Below are 19,289 nucleotides of genomic sequence, written 5' to 3'. Positions count from 1 at the left end.
TTTTTTCCCATCTTGAGCCCAGCCATCACGGCAGTCTTTCACAACTGGTTTTAATCTTCCTCCCCTTTTTACTGACCTATGACTCCATCATTATGATCTTTTCTTCTCTGAGGTCATTGCAAAATCTTTCTCAGTTTAGTCTGGAAAGATCTATGGGTGTGTGCAATGTAAAATTGGAGCAATAAAAGAAATAGTTTCAAAGTTTCAGTGATTTTTGTCAACTTAGTACCGAGCAGATCTTTGAAAATCCTGTATCCACATGTGATAAGTCCAAGTAATTAACAGAGGGGTTATATAATATTAATGGAAAGAATTAACCTTTCCATCATACTGCTTTCTTCCTAGAGAAGCGGTACACAGAGCTATATTCTTATTAAAAACAAACACTCACACATCATTCCACTATTTCAGCATGTGAAATTTGTTGAACATTATTCTTCTGCCTGTCTTGTCTTCATCTCCTTTGGCAGCCACAGGCTGAGAAACAGTTGAACTTGTACTAAGCAGACTCCTCAGTATATTTTACTCTGGTTGTCCACTAGTGAAGTCATTTTTGCCGACTGATCTTGCTACTGTGCTTTACCTGGTATGAAATTTATGCTCTCTCTGTACCTATTGAAATCAGGGTTTAATTTCAGATTTAGCCAATCTGTGTATTGTTATGGGCTATTGAACACGACAGTAGGAAACTAAATGAGGCCACTGAACGTCATTTCAGTCATAGTGTGAATTTCCAGAGGGAAATCTGCAAGAATATCTTTAATGCTCACAGCTGTTAGGTGATAGGTTAAACATTCTAATGCTAGTGACAAGTATGATTTGCAACAAAGAAAAGTTCTTGAAATGTTGCAGGCCATTTGCTGCATACTTGCACCAGCCTGACTTATTAATTATTCAAATAAGATATTGAATATTTGATCAGAATCTGTAATCTCTTCTTCAGTTAACATATTATTTACTTTGGAAAAGTGCTGATGTACCATACTTTTCCCAGTGCACCTGCAAAAATGAATTGGTCCTATTTATGTGCACAGAATAATATATTGTGCTTTAATGTTCAAGATATTATTCATTACTTCCTACCCATATAAGCCTTCTTAGCTTCTTCATATTTTATTAGTGCCCTTTAAAAAGACATAAAAAAATCAGTCATGTAGTTATTCCATTTTGAATTATGCAGATGATGTTAAATGCAATTATAATCTATTAATTATATATACACTATGTGTTTTCTACAGATTGCATTTATTCACTACAAATAATTAGGCATTTTAGTCCATTGCTGGTCTCATGACCAGAGCATTATTACTGACTGTTTGGAAAGTGAGAGGAACACTTTTCAAATCAAATTAGCATAATTTAGCAGTTGGGGTTTTCATTTAGCATCAGTTTATCCAGAGCATATGTAAAATATGCAATATTTTCTATGATGCATTAGTTTTAAATAAGTAGCCATTACAAATTTTTCAGGAAATGAAAATATGTATTTTTATGTAGCCTGTGGCTCAGAGTATCTTTTAAGATGTTTTCTGACTGCAATACAAGACTTCTTCTTGCATGTTTCCTGTAGTGCTTTAGTGATTGTCCTGTCAATGGAACAGATGCTCATCATTTTCTAGCAGGAATTTTTTCTTTCTTTTGGTTGCAGCATACTGAATTGATGGGCCCAAAAGAGTCTGCGGGAAGTGTTAAGTCCACTGAAAATCTGCCAGGTCATAATTGGGCAGAAAAGGGGGCTGGCAAGCTTCTATGCTCTCTTGCTGGTTTCCTGCCATTGCCTCTGTCTCTGTGTGATAGCTGCTCCCCTGGTTTACCCATCACGCCGGGTCTCCGTGATGCCCCTGCCTGCACTGTCGTGGGGCTGTGCTGTTTGCTGAGCTGCTTGGCTCTGCATCTGTCTTAGTAATTAGCAGTCAGGTCACCTGGGTGCACAGCAAGTCATTTCAGAGGTGCAGGGGACATGGCCTGCTAAACAGCTGTGAGAAGATGCAGGTACCTTGGTCAGGCAAAGATTAGCAGGGTAACAATGGGCAGAAAATCCAGGGCAAAACTGATGTCCAGAGTACCCATGGAAACAAAGCTGCCCAGGAGGAGAGCAGAAGGAAAAGCAGGCTGGCTTTGGGGACTAGTGAAATACTGTCAGTGAGTGTCACTATTTCAGAAATGACATTATGGCAGTGTCAACCATGTAAAATTATTGGAGGTACTGAGTTTGCAGCTCAGTTCAAGACTTGATGAAAATTCATAATATTAACACTTCTTCACAGGACAGAAACAGCAGGTCGCACATAAATCCATAAATCCACACACAAAAGCTGAAAGGTTTAGGTCTACAACATGATTTGGAATCCAAGATAGGGAAGACCTTAAGCATGTGTTTAAGTTCAGTTGGTTTTAAAAGGATTTAAGGGACTGTTTCAAAGTTGCTTTGAATATACCTTCTTTCCTGTTTTACATTTTACATAAATGGAAGCCACACAAGGGACATTATAGACATGGTCATATAACGGTGAAGAAGCTTGAATATCCATCCACATAAATGGTGCAGTTCCTTCCCCTTAAGGTCTTCAAAAGATTCATGACTCACAGTGCTCTGCTTTGGCCTGTGTTAAAAATAAATGGATCATGTTTCTGTAAAAATCAGCTGAGCTCAGTTATTACTCATGTAGCTTTAAGGTGTTTGCCTATGCTATAATAACTGTTCTTAATATATTACAGAAAAGAAATTCTTGTATCTACAAGAGAGAGGTCTGGGTCTCCAAGAGACAGACAATCTCTGTTCGTAAATCACACACCAAAAGGAATAAAAAGAAGTGAGGACCTTCCTTGATGCATGGCCTGGGGCTGTTCAGAGGCAGACATAGCTATGGCTGCCTTCAGCTAACAAAGGGAGCCTCCAGAAAAGGGGGCATAAGCTCCTTTGGTGAAATTGTAGCTTTTTGTCTCTGTCCTGTACATAAAGGGTTCCTTTCTGAATTGAATGCCTCCTACTGCTGGCTTTAGGACAGTGGAAGCTTCCACACAGTGCAGTATTGGTTCCTAAAGTAAGCATAGTTTCTGATTAGTCTGGGAGATGACAGCAGGAACAATTTGCTTTTGATGCTTAAATACCTGGTTGTATCACAGAGCTTAGAGTTTTGAAATGAGATAATATTACCGTTCCCATTGATTACACTGAATATCTACATGAGCCATCTCTGTGCTTTTCCTTCCCAAAAATGATGGCCAAACAACAGACTTCCAGTATGACATGACAAATGTTAGAAAGGTAGGTCAGATCCTGCATCCTCTACTCAGGAAATAGCAGTAAAAGCAGCCACCTCCTACCCCACATGAATAGTTAGAAAAGGAGAGACGGGACTTAGATGGGGAAAAGCTTGTAGTGTGAAGCTCTTTTTAGATTTTTCAGGTCCTTCCAAAGTCCTCTGAATCTAAGCATGACTGTCAAGTCGAGACACATGCTTTTTAATCTTGAGAAAGTCTGCATGCAACAGTTTGTCAGTCTTTTATGATCCCAGTATTGCTCTTCCATGTGCTGTCAACCATTAGTCATTGCCAGAAGACTTAAGTGTATTGTTTGGTTGAAAAGTATTTCAGTAACAGTGTCCTCTGTATGAGGCTGTGATATCTGCTGAGCTTTTGTTCACTTAGCCTTGATTTTTTTTATCTGCAATTGTTTCTGTTTTTCATTGGTGTTTCTTGTCAAGCTGGACAAAGGAAACTAAAGTAAAACTCTGCATTTTGGGTTTGTAGTTTTGCTCATTCACCCACTCATACTTAACTCCAGCTTACATGCTCTGTGTAACACTGTTTTACACAGCTTCCCTAAGGCTGGCATAATAAACTAGGCAAAGATTATATGAGTAAGGAAATCCTTACAAGTGACAGAGAACCACTTTATCAGGTCCAGTACCAAGTCTCTACTTTCTTTCTAGGACAGTGAAATATCACTCATTCCTGGTTGCTGTAATACCCCCTTAGGATATTCTGAGCTGTGCCAGAGATCAGTGTTACTTCTGCAATGGTAACAGCAATTACTCATTATTTCTTATAATACAGGAAATCAGGAGCACCCAACAAAGCTATTAAGCAGCAGGTTTAAAATGAAAAAAAGGAAATATTTTTCACACAGCACATAATTACATCGTGGAGCTCATTGCCTCAAGATGCTGTGAAGCCAAAATTATAAATGGGTTAAAAAATGGGCTAGAAAAATTCATTATTAAACACAATGGCTGTGTGCAGTCTCTGACTGAGGAAGAGATTGCTCAGGAAAGCCATTGATTGCTAGAAGCTAAAAGGGTATGCTGGGGAAAGATTCACTCTCTGTTTGCTCTATTCTTCATACTTTTTTGTAAACATCTGCTACTAGTTCTGTTGCAGAAAAACTAATCGGTTGTATGGACCTCTGGTTTGACCCAGTGTGGCTGTTAACTCACATCAAAAGGAAAAAAATAAATCAATGCTCTTGTATATACACAGCAAACAGTGTGATGTGAAATAGTAATTCTTTTTTTTTTTTTTTTTTTTTTGCCATACTGGTAGTCAATTTTATAGAACTAACATCACTTCAATTTATAAAGAACACAAACTGCTTCTTAAATCAGATAGCATCCTCAATGTTTTCTAGTTATTTTCTTTTACCAGCAGTTTTCCTGGTCCACTGCCTTACTGGTGGACTGCAGGACTGCTGTGGACTGGGCTGCAGCTTGATGATGCTGTAAAGGGAAAGAGGGAAAATAAAAGAAATTCAGTTGTAAAATACTTTCATATAAATGCATTTAGTTGCTGTGCTAAAGCCTAATCCTTGAGCCTTTATTCTGAGCAGTTCTTTATTCTGCAAAGTGTCTCATTTCCATTAATTAGAACCTTTCAAGAGAGTTGTATTGATTAGAATACATTGAGTTAGTGAAACTCCTAGTGTGGGCAGTAAACCACTTCTCATGTTTTGGAGAGCAAAAGGGGCACCATTATCTGAATTTTGAAGTTAAACAGGTTGAGCTTCCAAACCGCACCAAAGCATTTGCTTTGGTTTTGCACTGGGAAACACATTTAAATGTAAGAAAGTTTGGTGTCTTGCTGCTTTCCTAGTAGTTTTCTACACATTTTAGTTCTGCCACTGACTTTTTAATTGTCTCTTCTTTTACAACATCAGCAGCTTGAATTTTGAGTTTTGATGGTTACATTGTGAATCAAGTCTATAGAAGCGACAGTAGCTGGAACATGCAAAACTGTTTGAATGCAAGGAAAATCACATAAATTGCTCATGCTTTTTATATGTTTAATTGTAGATCTGGTTTGAGATTGACATATTTTCCCTCCATTTGTCAGTTTTTTCACAGCATTTGTGTTTATTTTACTGGTATTTACTAAGCACATGTATCTCTGGCACACAAAAAAAGCTAGAAAAGCTGTGCTATGTGCAGGATTTATGGCTTCTTTGAAGATTAACTGTTTTGTGGATTGCTTTTTATTTCTTGCTATTGAGACTATGTGTTTCTTATTTTTGGCAACATTTTTTATAAACACTTTTTTCCTGCCATTAATTGATATTTGAACATTGCTTATGTAGAAGGACAGCCTAGTTGGGAAGCATGTCTTTCATTTTGACATAACTAGGAGTATGTTTTCTTTTAGCTGAAGTATGCTACAATGGAATTGCTTTAAATATCTTGTAGGGGGATGAGGTTGCTTATTTTAAAAATAGTCCTTTTCCAGGGGCCAAGAAACTAATGAAGTTACTAAATTTTGGTCTAACTGCACACTGACACAGAGGACTGCTTGTGCTTCATCAGTATGAAGCACATACCTGCACATACCGGAGCATACCTGAAGCTCACTCCCTGCCAGAGTCCCTGGAAACCTGGCTGACAAATCTGGAAGTGTAATAGTAAGCTGATTTTTTTTGGTGTCATGAAATATTTGGATAGTGCTACCCATATGACTGTTTTAATGTGGAACAGCAGTGTTTTGGAGTGCTCAAGCTTAATAGTGCAATAATACTGAAAAAAATCCTAAAAAGTTTGGTTTCCTCTCTGTTTTCATGAAGTAAAAGGAAAAAAAGTACTCTGTAGAAAGTACTATATTGATTGTCACTAATACACACTGCATTTAAGCTGAAATTCCTGTCCATAAAGCAGTGAAATACTTCATTCACCATACAGTTTCTGCCCACACCTGGAAAGGTTTCAGCATGTTCTAATGTAAAATAGAAAAATTATCTTGATTTACACCAGAATTCAAGTTTGATCTGGTATCATATTGTGTTTGTATTTTATGTGATATGAAAAGTTTAGTTGCCAGCTATTGTTACTACAGTGAAGTTACAGAGAATGAAAGCTTCCACATTCCAGTACCTAATATTAAAAAAAAACACAAACCATAATCTTTTGAGGTATTGTCTCAGATATACTTTTAAATGTATTCTTATAGAACTAAGATTCAGGGTGACATAGAGCAAGGTAGGGCCAGAGTGGGAGATGTAAGACCTTACCTCTCTCTTCAGCTGCAATGAGGTTGTAACCAGGTGGGGATGGATCTCTTGCCCCACGTAGCAAGCAACAAGACAAAAGTAAACAGCATCAAGTTGGCGTCAGGGGAGGTTTAGATTGGATATTGATTATTCCACCTAATGTCAGGATTGGAACATTTCAGTGCCAGGTCACTCTTGTCCGTTTATCTCACTCTTCATCATTTTGTTGTGGTCCATTTGCAGAATTTGGCTCAGGGAGTTTATTAATAAATCTAATAAATATGGACTTTGCTGGGTTGCTATTTTAAACAACTAGTAATTGGCTTAATGAGAAACAGATGCCTGGAATCTTTGTATTGTCTTCTAAGGGAAATATTTATATAGAGACTCAAATTTTTTAAAGTTTTGTTTTATAGAGGGATGCAGAAAATAAAGGCATCTGCTGCTATTCAACAGAGCAGTTATAATGTTGGCTTGCCTCAATGGATCTAGCTTGAGTGCAGTGTTCTAATGAAAGGAAATGTAGAATAAAAATTTAGAGCTGCAATGTATATAAATCTTGAAATGTCCACAGATAGCTGATAAATTGCTGTGTTTTGTTCAGTTTATGCAAAAGATAAAATCAAGAAGCAGATTGCAGAAGCCAAAATTACACATCAAGTCATTAAACCTCAATCTTCATTACTGAAGAATTGTTTTGATACTCAGCAAGATCAGAATCTGAACAAAAAAGTAGCTAGGTGACATGTTCAGAAGAGTCCTGCACACCAGGAGAAAACGCGCAGAATAATGTCATAGGTATGATCTAAGTGCAGAACTATGATTGCTCCTTTTCTGTTCTTAAGGCTCTGAATATAAACAATATTTTGCACTGATTTTCTCTTTGTGACTAACCCTTTATTTCTTTGTTAAGTTTTATGTCTCATAATCCGTTTGTGTTAACATAGACTTGGTAACTTTTCAGGTAGCTCTCTTTACTTCATGTCCTTACCATATTGTCCTTTAGAAAAAAGACTGTTCTGTCAAGCAATAATACTTTTCTTCCTTTTTTTTTCTTTTTTTTTACTTTTTTTCTTTTTTTTTTTTTTCTTTTTTTGCTGGAATCTGTTTGCTGTGAGTATTACGTTTGGGTTGTTAATTTACTAAACTGTGTTACTTGTACATAGTAATTTTAAAACGCCACCAAACTAGAGGAGATGAGACATTCTTGTTGAATACCTTCCCAGTGAGTAACTCATGACACTCAAATTCCCCTCTCCATCATTATTAATGGAGATAGATTTTTTCTATTAGTTAGTTCAGTACTTATTTCACTTGCAGAGTGTATTCTCTCGATGTAGCTGTGTCAGTGATAAATAAGAAGGAAGAGATATTTTCACTGGGACATTCAGAGATCCCCATTGTATTGTGCAAGTTTGGAAGACTTTTCAAAGCTCTTTGAAAATTTCTCTCTTGGAATATAATAGGTGGTTACATAGAAAGAGAACTGGACAATCGAAATGTCCATCAATAAGCTCCTGTAATTACATGCTGTAGTGGAATTGTCACATATGCATTTTATTTTTCTACTGAGAAAATATTAGTATTGCATATCAGATGGTAAATGAATGATGCAGAACTGCTCTTCAAATAAGAGCATTTAGGGACAAGCCCTTTTTGTCCCTCCCTCATTGTTGACTTCCACAGAGTACTTCCACTACACATTATCCATTAGCTGAGCCTGGGTCATTTGAGTAGCCTCAATTCAGTGCATTATATATTTGAATGAACTGTCTGGTTTTAAGCCTGGTTGATGAATTTCTGCAGGGTTCCCTCTCTTAGAATGAGGAAGTGCTGTCTATACATTTCAAGCATCAAAATAAGGCAATTCAGGTTGGTGAGCTGCAGCTCTTCATTAGTGTGCCTAAGCAGACACTGTTTGTTCTAATGAGTAGTCCTGGGGCTGTATTGAAGGTCTGCTGTCTGTCAGTGTACAGTGAGCAAACTAAAAATAATTAGGTTAACAATTGACAGCAACACTTGTCGTCATTGTCAATCCCATTACTACCTCTACTGTTTCTATTCTGATTATCTTTATGTGCTCTTAAACACTCTGTATTATTCTTTGAGTAGTTTTTCAGACAGATGGGAAATCATCTAGGACCAACACCATTTTTTGAAGGTTTTATCCACCTTTCCAGTAAGTGTGCAGTCATCCAAAGGGGAGATGATTGACAGGAAGGAATTACAGAGTGAGAGCCTGCAGAGGGATGTCTTGGAAAAGGGAACATAACTTTAAAACCCAGAGCCAGGATTTTTGAGCAGTGAAGTAGCAGGAGCTCCCGTTGCTGTGGAAGTTCTCAGTGGCTCTACTGTGACCCATTACTGCTCTCCCCAAAGCAGAAAGTGTACCAAATGAACAGCTCAGGGACTGGTTGCCAGCCAGCAAAAGTGGTAAATAGACATGTAGCTTTTAGATAGGACATCTTTTTCTTTAGAACAAGGAAACTGCTGGCCTAAAAGTCAAGCCCAGAGGAGTAACTGATTGACTTTATATGTGCTAGCAAACAGTGTGTTTGCAAACAAGCAAAGCAGACATTGAGGCACCAGAGTTTCCTGTGAAGATCAAAAAAATGTAATGAGCCAGCACAATGGAGGGCTATCCTTTTTCTGAAAGGGCACTGCAAGTAGACCTTTATCTGTTTTAGCATACCCTACTGCTCTTACTTCCCTTGAAAAGTTCTATCTTATCTTTGGGAAAAAAAACAGTGCAAAATATTTGTGTTCCATCTGTGCACACCAGTGTTTTCTGGCTTTTATCTTGTAGTTAAATGTGATGTCAGTGTTGCCTTGTAGCAGAATTAAAATCTTCTTATGTGAGTTTTGTTTTTCTCTTATCTTCTATTCAAACTATATTAACTAGAGCAGCCGAGATACACTCATGGAAACCCTTGAGGCCCACTTAGTGAGCCAAATCTGAGGGGTGCTTTATCACTTCTGAAAGGTTAGATCAGCTGTGTGTACATTACAACTTGGATGAAGATAGGGGAGGGGTTTATTCACTTTTCAAATTCAACATTAGTTTGCTTTTGTTTCCTTTTTCCACATGCCATTCTCTGTTCCTTCAGGGAATTTTATTACATTGAAGGTTTTTCCAAATTGCGTGGTTCTAAATCACAAACAGCTTGTTTTTACAGGGGATTTGAAGATCTTATCAGGTTTTCTCTGCCTGAGTTAGCTGATAATTTAAAGTCAGGCAGTTCTTGTGAATTCTGAGCTCAGAGCACTGTCTCGATTACAATGATCTATGCTGATAAAATCAGACAAAAATATTACTGGATTACCTAGAAGTGTGTCAGAAGTCACCTTTCCTATCAGTGCATGTGTCCACAAGTTCAATGTTGATCACCTTTCACAGGAAATAATCTTCAGTGAGCAGAAGGGCACAAGTATTAAATAGTCTTTCTTCAAATAATGTAATTACTCGAAGAACAGTGTCACAGGCTTACAGTGTCAGTCAAGTCATGGAAAAATATTTTCCCATGGAAAGTATTTCCCACTTCAGAAAAGTTTTTTGGAATTCTTAAGCCTTGTTTTGGTTATTACATAGCATATCTAAGCAATAAATGAAATAGCTCTCATCAATCACTATGTAAAACACGAGTGAACAGAAAATTTTAAAGATTGAAACACAAAACTTAGTTCACCACTTCAGTCAAATGTAGACCTTTTCTTCTGGTGCCTGGATTTTTTTTTGTATTTTCTTCTCCTCTTCTTCTCTCTGTCTCACTCTGAATTTTTCATTTTAATTTGTTTTTTCTTTTCTTCCATTTGTTTTCTCTTTTTTGTTATATTTTAAACCAATTGCAAACCCTTTTCTGTAGTGTAGGAAGTAAAAATCTGCAGTCCTTGCCTTCTTTTTTCACAGCACATGTATCTTTATGCTCTACTTTAATAATATTTCATTAGCTCTTTGAAACCATTCCCTGGGGCAAGTTCTATTATTTCTAAAGTAAATCAAATATCAAAGTGCTAATCTTTAGAAGGAAAAATGGGCTAGACTCAGAAAAAATATTTACATCTTTTATTAGCTTTTTGAATTAAAATTTAAAGTGCACAAAAAGATTCCAGATAATTTTCTCAAAGTTCTCAGGTACATAAAACCAGTTTTTAGAAACCATCTGCCTGCTAACATTCTGAGTACATTAAAAAAATCTAGGAGTGATGTACCTCTGAGTTCTGAGTAGCATTGTGGAAGGAATGTTTTGCTTGGCAGAAGGGGACTTGAAAAATAGTTTCCTGAATAAATTGGAAATTAAAAACAAGAGGTGAAAAATCTGGTTATAATGGTACCTTGGAGACCTACATTAGCTCAAATTTAATGCCTCTGCTTTCAAACAACATTTTAAGAGGCCTCTGTTTTGGCCTCATTCAAACCATGTCATAGTAACTGCAATATTTTCTTTCTTTCCAAGTCCTTTGAGGTATTTACATGTTATCCTGCCAAAGATAGTGTAAAGAAGTCAATTTAGAATTTAGCTTACCTACACATCCAGTGGACTGTAGGTGACCTGGAGTCCTGCCCCTTTTGTGTAAATCACAGAATCCCAGAATGGTTTATGTCGGAAGGAACATAAAAGATCATCTCATTCCTCTCTTCCTGCCATGGACAGGGACATCTCTCCCTCGTTCCTCAGAGCCCCATCCAGCCTGGCCATGAACTCTTCAAGGGATGGGGCATCCACAACTTCTCTGTTCCGGTGCCTCACCATGCTTGTAGTGAAGAAATACCTGTGTCCTGGTGGGTGGGATTTCTCATTAAGAAATAAATTACTCTGCACCATTTTTTGCTCATGTGTGTACAACAAACGTGTAATTTCATCCTTTGGAACAGCATAGGGAGGAAGCAAGGAGATGACACAGTTCATGAATAATGATGCAGATAGTTTTGTTCACAAGAGGGTAGATTGTGCCTTTGTGGTGGTCCAAGTCTTTCTCTGGTTTCCTGTCAAAGCATAGAACTAGCCGGTATACAGAGTAGCCTGTGTTCATTTACTTTATGTTTACTGACATTACAGTCATGAGTCTTGCTCAGGTTCACACTCCTAATTACATACTGTGTAAAGAAAAAGAAAAGGTGGGGAGGAATGGGAAGATAAGAAAACCCCACATGCTGTGCATGAAAAGTGCTCATTAAATCCTCCAAAAGTAGGAAATACATTTTCATACAAGGAAATAAGGGCTGCTTGAGACCAACTTTATTTTCCTTTACACACAAGTAAAAAATAATATATCCTGCACTTTAGTTACAGTACAAGTTACAGTACAAGTGTACATATTGTACCCAGAGGGTCCTTTCTATAAAAAAAGGATCATGAAATCCTATCAACATACTATAATTTTTCTGCTGGAGATAAATCAGGGAGATTAATGAGGTTAAGTTATTGCTGTCTAGTATGCCAGGGAATAAGTTTCTAAATTAGAATTTTAATTGTATGCTTTATTGCAGTCCTCTTACTAATTCACCATATTTCTAAAATCTTTCCTTATACAGTAGTCTTAAAGAATTTTAAAGGAATAAAAGTAATGGAGTTTTTAAAATTTAAGTAGGTAAAATGGAAATGATTCTGAAAGCCGATCAAAACTAGGTAATCTGTCAAATCTTCAGACTGCTCTGCAGAGTCTGTAAAGTTTCTCTTCCTGCTGTTGAATATTACAGGTGAGTTTCAGGTATTATCTTCAATGTTAGATAGCAAGAAAATAAATTACATTAACAGATCTCATAAATAAGTTGGGTTACAAATATATGGAAAGTAATTCTTCATTAGTTATTACAGAAGTACTCTGTGACACTCTGTTTTTGCAGCCTTGTCATGATTTAAGACCAAATGACAATTGGTTAGTGGGGACTGAATGTACTAAGCTACCAAAATATTTCAGTCACCAATATGTACAGTTTTACAAATCACACAGCTTCCATTCCAGAGGTGAGAACACATTCCAGGGGAGAATTCATGTGGGTCTGTGCCGTGGTTCCAGCCATGCCACCTGTTCTCCTACAGTCTCTCAGGTCACCTCATCCCTTGGGTTCTTTGCCCAAGCAAAGACACTGTCTAGACACTGTCAAACACAGGACTAGGTAGAAAAAAAAAATCTTATTCTTGATTATCTTGTTCAAATGCTCTTAGCACCTAAAAACCAGCCTTCAGCATGGCTGGTACTCACAACCTGCTATTCCTGTAGGTGTGCAATGCCTTCACAGTTTTCACAGTGACTGACAAGTCACTTTGACTTAAGTTACTTCTCTGTTCTAGTGAGCTAGTGAGCTGCTCTCTTGTCCTATTGTCTTAACTAAATTACATGTATATTTCCCAATGCTATTGTCAACTAGAGCTAACTCATGATATTTGGTGCAAGTATCTATGTCCTTCATAGTACAATACTGAAGCAGATTGATCATTTTAGTATGTTTTCTTTGTGCTGCTATAGGTTGACTAGACTGCCCAGTTGTCCAGGGAGTAGCAAAGCCTGTGCCTTTAAAAGTACAAACATATTAGGAAATACACTGACTGAAAGCACTGCCTCTCAAAAGTGAGCACACCAATGCAATCACAGAGTTAGTACCAGATTTTGTCTTAGGTGTGTGGTTTTAGTCCTTGTTTTGAAATCCAAGTGTTAAGGCATGCTGCAGTAGGTCAGTGGAGGAGGTAATAGTTCCCCTTCCATTTCAACATTTAATGTAGGCAGTGAGTATGATGTTTAGTGTCTCAGAAGACTGGAAGGACTTTTGCTTTCCTACTCTTCTCATGTGTAATGCAGACTAACCTAAATTCACCTGAGAAAGAAAAGACTTTTTCCTACCTCTGGCTATGCAAACCCTTGAGTGGGTGTTTCTGGGCTTTTGTACATCAGTTCAAGGAGGAACAACCACATAAAGGAGCATTGGGAACAATATCAGAGAAGTGCTGTATGTCAGACTGTTAACTGTATCTGCTTTAAAAGTGATCTGCATTTTACCTCTCACTCATAGAAAACCTTATGTAAACTATCAGCCTAATTTTACCAGAAGAATCTGAACACAGCAGGAAGTTTTAACAATAACCTCAATATATTCTATTTGCTACAGTCTTTATTGGGCTTTGGGGTTTTTTTTCTTCTGTGTTCAGACTTAGGCTACAGTAATACACCAGTCAGTGCTTTATAGCTTCTAAAGGCAGTTTACATTGATGAGATAGATTTTCACATTGGCTCTTGCAAAGACACTTTTCAAGGACAGGCACAGTAAAATGTTTTTTTTTAAATTCCATTATTTGAAAACTGGACATAATTCTCAGTGATTGAAGCTGACAGAGAAGGAAAGGTGATGGTGAATATATTCTCTAGTGGCAGGCTGTCATCCACAGATGCTCTCAGTGACCAAAGCAATGACTGAAGTAAGAAGAGCTGCTTGCAAACTGGGGGTTGCCATTACTGAAATCATTTGCCACTGCTCCCAAACACTTGGGGAGATCTATTACCTACAGGTGATGCATTTTCAATTATGAAAGCTTCCCTCAAAGTGACTAGCAGATTTTTTTTTAACATAACTTTCAGGGATCTTTTTAAATTCCTTAATAGTCTAAATACTGATTTATCAACAAATGGAACTTGATTATTTCAATTTTCTGTTTAAAAAAACCAAAACAGTTAATGTTGTTAAGTCACAAGAACATCCTAATTTTCCAGATATTTAGCAGATTCTGAATACTGAAAATCCAGTGAACTGACAGATTTACTGCACTCACAAATCTTGCAGTGTTCATTAAATGAGCCTGAAGATCCTTGTCCTCCAAACATTTATGGACTTGCTTAAATGTGAATTTAGTAGAGTTTGTAAATACAAAGAGTCTCATGTGACCCTAAGATTTTTACTCAGACTTTAATGGATGAATTTTTTCCCATCTGTAATCTTCACATATAAAATGGACAAAGCATTAGTGTTAAACTAGTAATGAATCTTCACTATCAAATTCAGGGCATTTTAGGCATCTAATTTAGGTGCAACTCAAAGGGCTATTGTAGAAATACAAGTTTCTTCTCTAGCTAATTGAGTTTAGACAAGGACCTCCATTAGGATCACTTTAGTTGTCTGGTCTGGCTTAAAGTAGACAGTGTGCATAACTCTCTGCATGTAACTTAAAAACAAATCCAGAGGTATTTATAACTGGATACATCAAATCAATGTTGTTAAAATGCATCATAATCTGGTTATTTAGAAATGGCAATGGGAAATGAAAGTTACCAGTGAAGAAACTCAAGAGTCAGTAGAGAGAATCAGATACCATAAAGACTGATACATTTAAAAACAAATTCACAGGTCAAACTTAGGATTGTTACACAGTGCAGTAGCATGTCTTTGTACCTAAAAATAATATTCTTGTTTATTAAGTAGGCAGAGAGAGCTTCATGATATCCTTAACTTCTCATTTCTTTACATAAGAGTTTGTATTTTGTAAATAACATTGTAAGAGACTACACTGTTGTCACCTAGCAACTACAAAGTGTTTTTTGGAAAAGTTGCTGCTTGGTCTTTTGACTAATAATAAAAATAGTGATTCCACACTTTGCATTTGCAGACCTTAAAGCACTTAGAAATAGATATTTTTTTAAAGTATCCTTATCTGGAAACATGAAATGTGGGATAGAAAGTGTGTTGGCAAAGATGACAATCAACAGAGATACAGATTTTATTCTGAAGATCTCACCCTGTTCTCCATATTCCAGCCTCTTCAAACAGTGCTTTTATATAGGTCCTTTCCAATTTTATTTTTTTTTGCCTTATGAATTTTAAATTAGGAAAGGGAATAATCTAAAAAATCTGTATTTGCAATGATTATCTCCTCTTCTCATTTGAGATATTGCAGTTATTTTCTAGTCTGAGGGTCACAGTGAATTAGCCCTTGGCAAATATTTAATTTTTAATGGTAACCACTGCAATATTGAGTGAAAGCACGCGAAAGTATCACATTCATCTTAAGATGATCCTGCCCCTGCATCACTGACCAGTTTTCATGTTGCATATAAAGCAGTTCTCTGTAATTAATTTTTCTTCAGAAAGTGCTTTTATCCTAATTATTGTAATATTTTCTACTAACAGAATGGCAGCTGACATGCATACTGAAATGTCTGCTGTAACAACAGCTGGCTTGAAGCGCATTTCATTTTTCAAGAAGATCACGGAGGCTGGGTAGCCAGGCTTCTGTGTGATTTCAAGCTGAAGAAATACTTATTTTAAATTATTTGAGAAATGTCCTATGCTCATTTTCAGTTCTCCATTGCCCTTGCCAAGCATTTGGGGGAGTGAAGCTGTTTGGGGGCCATATTTCTTCCTAACAGTCCACAGTTTTAAGAAACTTGTAAGTTTGAATTAGAATGAATAGCCACAAAGATAATGTGTGGGCTGCTGTGCAGCAGCATCCCTGGAGAGTGATATGTCAGAAAAGAGATTTAAAAAATTTCTATAATGAAACGTGTATTTCTCACAAGTAAGGAAAGATCTTGACAGATCATCTGTTATGAAATATCTGCTCTGTTCTTTACTTGTGGGACAAATGAGATTTCTCCTTACAGTACATTGTGGATTATCATTCTGTTGCAGTTTGTGTAATGGCAGCACACGGGGAATTTAGGAAATGACACTCCAGCTGTCTTTTACAGTAACTGGATTTTTTATGCTTTTGCACTGTAATACCTCTTCCTTCAATTATCTTTGCTGTACTCTTCTCACTGTAACACCAGTATGTATCCCAAAATGAATTAAAAAGAAAAATGGATATACATAAATTATGTCTTATTTTCCCCATGTGATATGTTTTATTTCATTCACTAATTTATTGATAAAAACTCAAAAATAAATATCTGAAGTTCCTTTTCTGTAATACATTTTTAATAAAGAAAGTGAAATCAGTAAGCAGTAGCTGGAAATGTAAATCTGTTTCCTGGTATTTGCTGTTGTGTGAGGTTTGATATACATATGTTCTAAGGAACAGAATTATCTTTGTTGTGGATAAAGTTTTAGAAGATGGTTTATCTGTAAGGCTCATTAAAGTTATCATTGTTTTCAGAAGTTCCAAACACTTGGGAGAAGTAGAACTCGTACATTGCATCTGAGATGCAAATGAGTTTCCAAAACCAGTACATTGCCCATTGTATTTCTTCCCTGAATTCAGCACCATCTAAATCTTTCCCAGTTGCCTCCAGAGGTTTACTTTATTCAATTGGTTTGAAGCAATTTTTTAAAAGTTCATTAGTGGGACAGAGAGAAGCAAGATGTCTCTTGGAGAATATTTGGGTTTTCTGTATTTCAAGGTGTGGGCCCAGAAGCTGTGTCAGCAGGACTCTTTCTTTGTGACAGCACATGTGATGCCTACTGAATTAAACTCAAAACCACTTGCTGGGTAGTGTCTTATGGATCAATTCTGTGCATTAGTCTCTATGAGAAGGACTGTAAAAAAACTAGAATTTTTAAATTTTAGGTCAGATGAATTGTTGGTTTATTGTGTCTTTAGAGCTTTGCTGCTGACCATTTCCATTTCTACTTTGCCTTTGACCATGTTTAATTGTTCATCACCCAGCTTTGTCTGAGAGTCTGAACTTTACAAGAAATTGAGACAGATTTTTGCCCATAGAGAGTCATTCCTTATGCAGTTTGGCTGAATTACTAGAAAAGTAATTTCCATCCAGCCTGAGCTGAGAGTGCTCTAGAGTGGGAGGGCCTGCTTGCTTTAGATGCCATTGGCAAATCTATAATCAGATAACGATTGACGCCTTTTTGGCAAAGAGCCCCAAAGCTGTAAATCATCTCAGGATTCATACGGTTACACTTCTCTATCCTGGTAGCAATCAATGTTTCTCAGAGCTGTACCCAATGATAGTATGTTATGAGTAAGGAGAAATTTATTTGCATTAGTGGGTTTTAGTCATTTCAGTTTCCAAACTGTTTAAAATTTTTAAAGGAAGTGTGAAAAGATGAAGGAAAAACAAATTGAAGCCACTGACAAGGCTTGCGGTTTCCTTATTATTTATAAACATTTTAGAAGTAGTCCATGTATTCCCAGGAATTTCTATATCATAAATTGGAAACCAGCACACTAGGAAACTTGTGAAAAGAATAGCCATTTTAGACTCTGAATGCCCTCGTGTTCTATTGACTTCAGCAAGAGATCAAGGGTTTGGTTTGACTTTTATGCTCTTTGTTACTGGAAATCATTGGGATTCTAAAAACACCTTTTTTTTTTTAAATTTGAGGGTAAAAGACAGTGATTGTAGATGGTTTTATGGGCATTATCTGTTTTAAACCACTCAGAATGTCTTGAGATCTTGCAAGAGATACAAACTTCTCAGTGTTTTCTCTATTTAGTCTTTAGTGTAGTACAAAAGATTTAATCTACTGGTCATTCCAGTAAAGAGATGAAGACAGATTTAGGGCTGGTCACAATAATTACATAATTCCAGTAGTTTGCTTGGCAATGAAGTATTTTTTAACACAAGATTAATATTTCAATACAAAATTTTTAAATGTATCTGCATCATATGACTCATGGACACAGTGCATAAATTAGGAGATTGTGCAACCGCTCTTTTACACCCCAGAAAGCACAGGACATATATAGGGCATAACTACTTGCTTGATGCCCTTTTGGCAGCTTCTGTGTTTTATTAATGTAAAATTAAGCTGTTAGCACCTTCAACTTTCTTGTTTACATGAGATTTATTAGCTAAATGACAGCAGTTTGGTGGATATGAGGTATATCTTTCACAAAATCACATTGATTTTATTCTCTGAGAAAATAATCATTGTCGTGATGTTGTAAATTGTGTTTAAGGGAAAAAAAAAAGACATGTGCTAGTTGAATCCATGGTTTTTTAAATGCCTGTGTATGTTTTGATCCATGAGGTCATCTTCCAGCAAGTAAATGAAGCTTGGGATATGTCAAAAATAAAACATATCAGTACAGTCTGTAATTTCTACACTCAAATACTGGAGCAGCTCCAACACTGATGATGAAGCTCCTTCAGCTTCCCGTGTGTGTATGAGAACTGTACAGGGAATCTGGATAGCTCAAATGAAGGACTCTCAGTGTTGCAAGAAAGCAGATTTGGAAAGGTTTAATAGCACTTCACTTGCAAATAATTCTTGTTGCTATTACACAGATAATCTCATGTCAAATTTTAAGTAACATCTGGAGCTATGCATAAATACCATTTAAACAGGAAACTCGTATTTTTGCTCAATAATGAATCATTTAATTGACACTTTAACACCAGTACCCACAAGTACTGTTTGCCTTTGTCTTTCATTTAGCCATAAGGTAACTGTTGCTGCATGCTTTTCTTAATGTCACTTTCTTTCCTTTTTTTAGAGTTTCTTTGAAGGACAGTCTGCACCATGGGATTCAGCTAAGAAAGATGAGAACAGAATGAAAAATAGATATGGGAATATCATTGCATGTGAGTGTTGGCAGCATAATTGTGCACTTTGTTAACTTCGCTTCAGATCTGGATAAGAATGACCACCAGCCTTGTGCTTGCATCAGGCTTATATTCCTTTTTCCTAATTAAGAAAATAAAAATTAGGGAAAATGTTTCTTTTTTTATTTCTAGAGAAAACTGTCAGGTTTAGTGGATTTTCTCCACTGCCTTTTTGTCTACCTTCCATCCTGTGATCAGAATTTGGCTAGTGGAGAACAGCACCTTGAACCACTACTCAGCTGTAACAGGTCCCAAACTGCTCCTGCCAGCTTAGCACAAGACTTACCCACAACAATACCTTGGTATTAGCTTCTAGGTATTTTAGGAG

At 36.8% G+C, this 19,289-nt stretch overlaps 1 protein-coding gene across 6 annotated transcripts in view; it reads left to right on the top strand.

The window, feature by feature from the left end:
* PTPRM (protein tyrosine phosphatase receptor type M) overlaps window positions 1-19,289 on the top strand; it is a 442,321-nt gene that overhangs the window by 362,373 nt on the left and 60,659 nt on the right. For all 6 annotated transcript variants that reach the window (XM_059467174.1, XM_059467165.1, XM_059467156.1 and 3 more), the window contains one exon: window positions 18,853-18,940. In XM_059467174.1, the coding sequence (XP_059323157.1) occupies window positions 18,853-18,940 (88 nt within the window). The remainder of the gene's footprint in view (window positions 1-18,852; window positions 18,941-19,289) is intronic.

The sequence above is a fragment of the Ammospiza nelsoni genome, chromosome 1, assembly GCF_027579445.1.
Source record: "Ammospiza nelsoni isolate bAmmNel1 chromosome 1, bAmmNel1.pri, whole genome shotgun sequence".
In the NCBI taxonomy this organism is placed as follows: Eukaryota; Metazoa; Chordata; class Aves; order Passeriformes; family Passerellidae; genus Ammospiza; species Ammospiza nelsoni.
The sequence above is the reverse complement of the archived record's forward strand: the minus strand, read 5'-3'. Positions and strand labels throughout refer to the sequence as shown.